Source organism: Galeopterus variegatus, unplaced genomic scaffold (assembly GCF_000696425.1).
Source record: "Galeopterus variegatus unplaced genomic scaffold, G_variegatus-3.0.2 Scaffold3404, whole genome shotgun sequence".
NCBI classification, from domain to species: domain Eukaryota; kingdom Metazoa; phylum Chordata; class Mammalia; order Dermoptera; family Cynocephalidae; genus Galeopterus; species Galeopterus variegatus.
Window position 1 is genome coordinate 217787 of NW_007729515.1, and position 3780 is coordinate 221566.

Genomic DNA, 3780 nt, shown 5'->3' on the forward strand with positions numbered 1-3780 from the left:
ATATAATCCCATTTGTTTATTTTTCCTTTTTATTGCCCGTGCTTTGGGGGTTGTATTCATAAAGTCATTGCCCAATGCTACTTCCTGAAGTGTTTCCCCTATGTTATTTTTCAAGAGTTTTATAGTTTCAGGTCTCATATTTAAGACTTTAATCCATTTTGGGTTGATTTTGGCATATGGTAAGAGGTGCGGGTCTAGTTTCATTCTTCTACATATGGATATCCAGTTTTCTCAGCACCATTACTGAAGAGGCTGTCCTTTCCCCAATGTATGTTCTTGGTACCTCTGTCAAAGATCAGTTGTAAGTCTGGCTTTGATTCTGTACCTGGATAAAAAGCCTCCACATATACTTAAGATTAAGAATTCTTACTTTAATTTTTATATTTCTCATGGTGCACACAGATCTCAAAATTTGGATTTCTATTGCTATGTTCATAGATATGATGTTGTTTGGATTTATAAAAATGGGGAGTCTGCTAAACAATTCTCTGTGTTCTAACAGGAAGTGAAAGTCAGGAGTAAAAAAATGGAATGTTCTTTACTTTATCATCTCACTAGTTTTTTCATAAATCACATAAAATCCATTTATCTGTTTATCTTTCTGTTATTCTAACTTATATCCTAAGGTTCATGGCTGGGGAGAGCTTTGGGAATTTTTTTTGTTTTGTTTAAAAAAGGGCCATAAACTTTCTGGACAAATGGTGTGTTAGGTCATTCAGATAATGAGGGAAAGGTTTTCTTTATGGAATATGGAAGGAATGGTAGAATTAGAAACCACCGTTTTGCAATTTTGATGAAAGAGTGGGTTTAGACAAGTGTCATCAGTGATTGGTAAAGCTATTAAGTGAAAGGTGGATGGGGAACTGTATAGTGGCAGATCAGACTGACAACATCTGGACCTGAACTATCGGTCTTACCGACACTAAAAGTAGACAGAGAGGTTTTATGCACCTTCTCACACGATGATGTAGAAGGTTCTCAGCAGCACCTTGAAAGTGTTCTTGCCATGGCATTGAACCTGAATCAAAATGAGTTTCTGGCTCTAACTGTCAGAACACAAGGAAAATAGGGCACTGAGCTGTGGGTCTCAGCCTTGACTGCACAATCGAATCATATGTGGAATTTTGTCCCAATGCCTAGGCTGGGTCTTAGACCAATTAAATGAGAATCTCTGGGTCTGGGAATCAATATTTTTTATAGCTTTCCCAGATGTTGCAATGTGAGCCAAAGCTGGAACCAGGAGAAGTGGGGACCAAGTTAAAGCATATGAAACGAAATACAGAATATGAGAAATTCCACAAGGTACATGAACAGCGTTTTGCAGCATATGAATATGTGTAGCTTAGAAAAGAAGTGGGGGAGGGGACTTGTGGAGTAAAAAAGACTTAAAAAATGTAAGTGAGGGCCGGCCCCGTGGCGCACTCGGGAGAGTGCAGCGCTGGGAGCGCAGTGACGCTCCCGCTGCGGTTTTGGATCCTATATAGGACTGGCTGGTGCGCTCACTGGCTGAGTGCAGTGCGGGCGACACCAAGACGAGGGTTGTGATCCCCTTGCCAGTCACAAAAAAGACAAAAAAAAAATGTAAGTGAAATGTGATGTAGGGACTCTGTTTTGACCCCAATTCAAACAAATCAACCATACCAAGACATTTTTTAGAGAACTGGGAAAATTTTAACACAAACTGAGTATTAGACAGTATTAAGGCATTGAGCATTTTGTTTCTTGTGGTAATGGTTTTGTGGTGATGTTTGAAAAAAAGATCTCATAGTTAGCAATACATACTGAAGTATTTATGGAGAAATATGATGTCTGGGATTTTTTTAAAAATCCAGAAAATGTGGTGATGGAATAGATAAAAACATATACAAAATATTGGTAAAATACTGATAATTGTTAATGTTAAGTGACAGGTACATGGAGGTTCATTTCACTATTCTCTCTACTTTTGTGTGTTTTAATCATTTTCATAAGAAAAGGTTCAAAAGAGGCGTAAAGGTGAAATACACGATAGCATGTCTCTTCCGTTGCGATTTGTTATCAGTAAAAAGTCTTAGGAGCTCACATGAAATGCAAACCTGCAATAAAATAAAGTCTTACCCACTGTGTCTATGCAAAACAGTACTATTTCTTTCCAGAAAAATATTGATGTGTTCTGTTATTGATTATGTTTACATGTTGTTTGCAGATGATTCTGGACCTCCTCCTTCTACTGTTATCAACCAAAATGAAACTTTTGCCAAAGTCATTTTTAAGCCTAGTGTGGTCCAACAAGCCAAGATTGCCCAGAATGGAATTTTGGGAGATTTCATCATTCGATACGACGTCAATAGGGAACAGAGCATTGGGGACATCCAGGTAATGGGTTTGCAGTTGCTATTTCATGCTGGTTGCTTGATACTTTTAGTTGACTCAGGACTATGGATCCCATTACTTACCTAAGGGAGAGAGATCATTCTGATTTTTAGTAAATTTGTTTTAGTCCCAAATGTGTCTTCAAAGAGACCCACAGTGTTCCCTTGTTGGAAGCTGAGAGTACCTATTTCTTGCTTCAGTAATCTGGAGAGTGAATGAAATCTGTCATATAATTTTCCCTGTGGTGTTTTAGATGAAGTTAGAATTTTAGTTCATCTTCAATTTTAATTAAAAGAGACTGTTCCATGACTCATTTCCCATTGGGTTTTATTGCTCCAGAGACAGTGTGAGAGTATTAAAATATTTAAGTGTGCTTCTAGAATGTAGACATCTTTGACGTCTCAAATTATAAAATTTCTTTGCTATCTTGGTAAATAACAGACAATGAAGGATGCAAAATTTTCAAATAGCAAGGATCAGAAGGGGATGGATAATTGAAATTGAATTGGTATTCATAATCGATAATATTTTGAGGGATGAGTTCATCGTTATACAGATTAAATTATCAATTAGTTCTCTTGGAGGGATCAGGACCATAGAGAATTTGCTCTGCGTGTGGAATGTGACCCTAGACTCTGCTTCATGCTGTCTTTAACATGTGGAGGTTCCACGTTAGGTATTTTCTCTCCCTACTCTGGGCACTACCATTTTTACTTTATTTTCTCTCCACCAGGTCCTAGATGGCTATTTTGTGCACTACTTTGCCCCTAAAGGCCTTCCTCCTTTACCCAAGAACGTGGTATTTGTGCTTGACAGCAGTGCCTCTATGGTGGGAACCAAACTCCGACAGGTGAGCGCCCCTTTTTTCCCCTCTTGCTTTTGCCTGGGACAATGATTGGCTTTGAATAAAATTCAGTTATTGCCAAAGGTCAACTTTGCCATCCAGCTATTCCTGCCTGTGGAGAACCTCCCTGAATTGTTTTGGTTAAGCTATTGACTACACTCTCATCTCAGCATGGTGGTTTTAAGAGAGCAGAGGGACGTGGTATAGAAACACCCTGAAATAAAGGGCACTGGCAGACTGGATAAGGTGAGTGAGACAGGAATACACTGAGAGGACCACTCAACAGCATCACTGTTGACAGAATAATTCTGGTCAGTGACGACTCCCCTGAAAACAATGGAATAGAATCATTGGAAGCCCCATTGGCCCATCCTTACAGCAAAGAACTTAGGTCTCAATAATTTAGGACTAATATTCTCACAAAATTTAGAATGAATCTTAAAACTCTAGGGCTGGAAGGGACATTAAGGGATATGTAGTCAATGTTGAAAAATTAAATTTCCTGAATATACAACTATTTACATTTTTCTTACAAACCACTGGGAAAGGCTATTCCTTATCTTAGTTTGGTAGCATAAATGTCA

At 38.4% G+C, this 3780-nt stretch overlaps 1 protein-coding gene across 1 annotated transcript in view; it reads left to right on the top strand.

The window, feature by feature from the left end:
- Window positions 1-3202, top strand: part of ITIH5 (inter-alpha-trypsin inhibitor heavy chain family, member 5) — a gene marked incomplete at its 3' end in the record, with an annotated part of 55077 nt that extends 51875 nt beyond the window's left edge. The window contains exons 6-7 of the mRNA XM_008584915.1: window positions 2186-2355; window positions 3086-3202. Of these exons, the coding sequence (XP_008583137.1) occupies window positions 2186-2355; window positions 3086-3202 (287 nt within the window). The remainder of the gene's footprint in view (window positions 1-2185; window positions 2356-3085) is intronic.
- Between the last annotated feature and the right edge of the window lie 578 nt (window positions 3203-3780).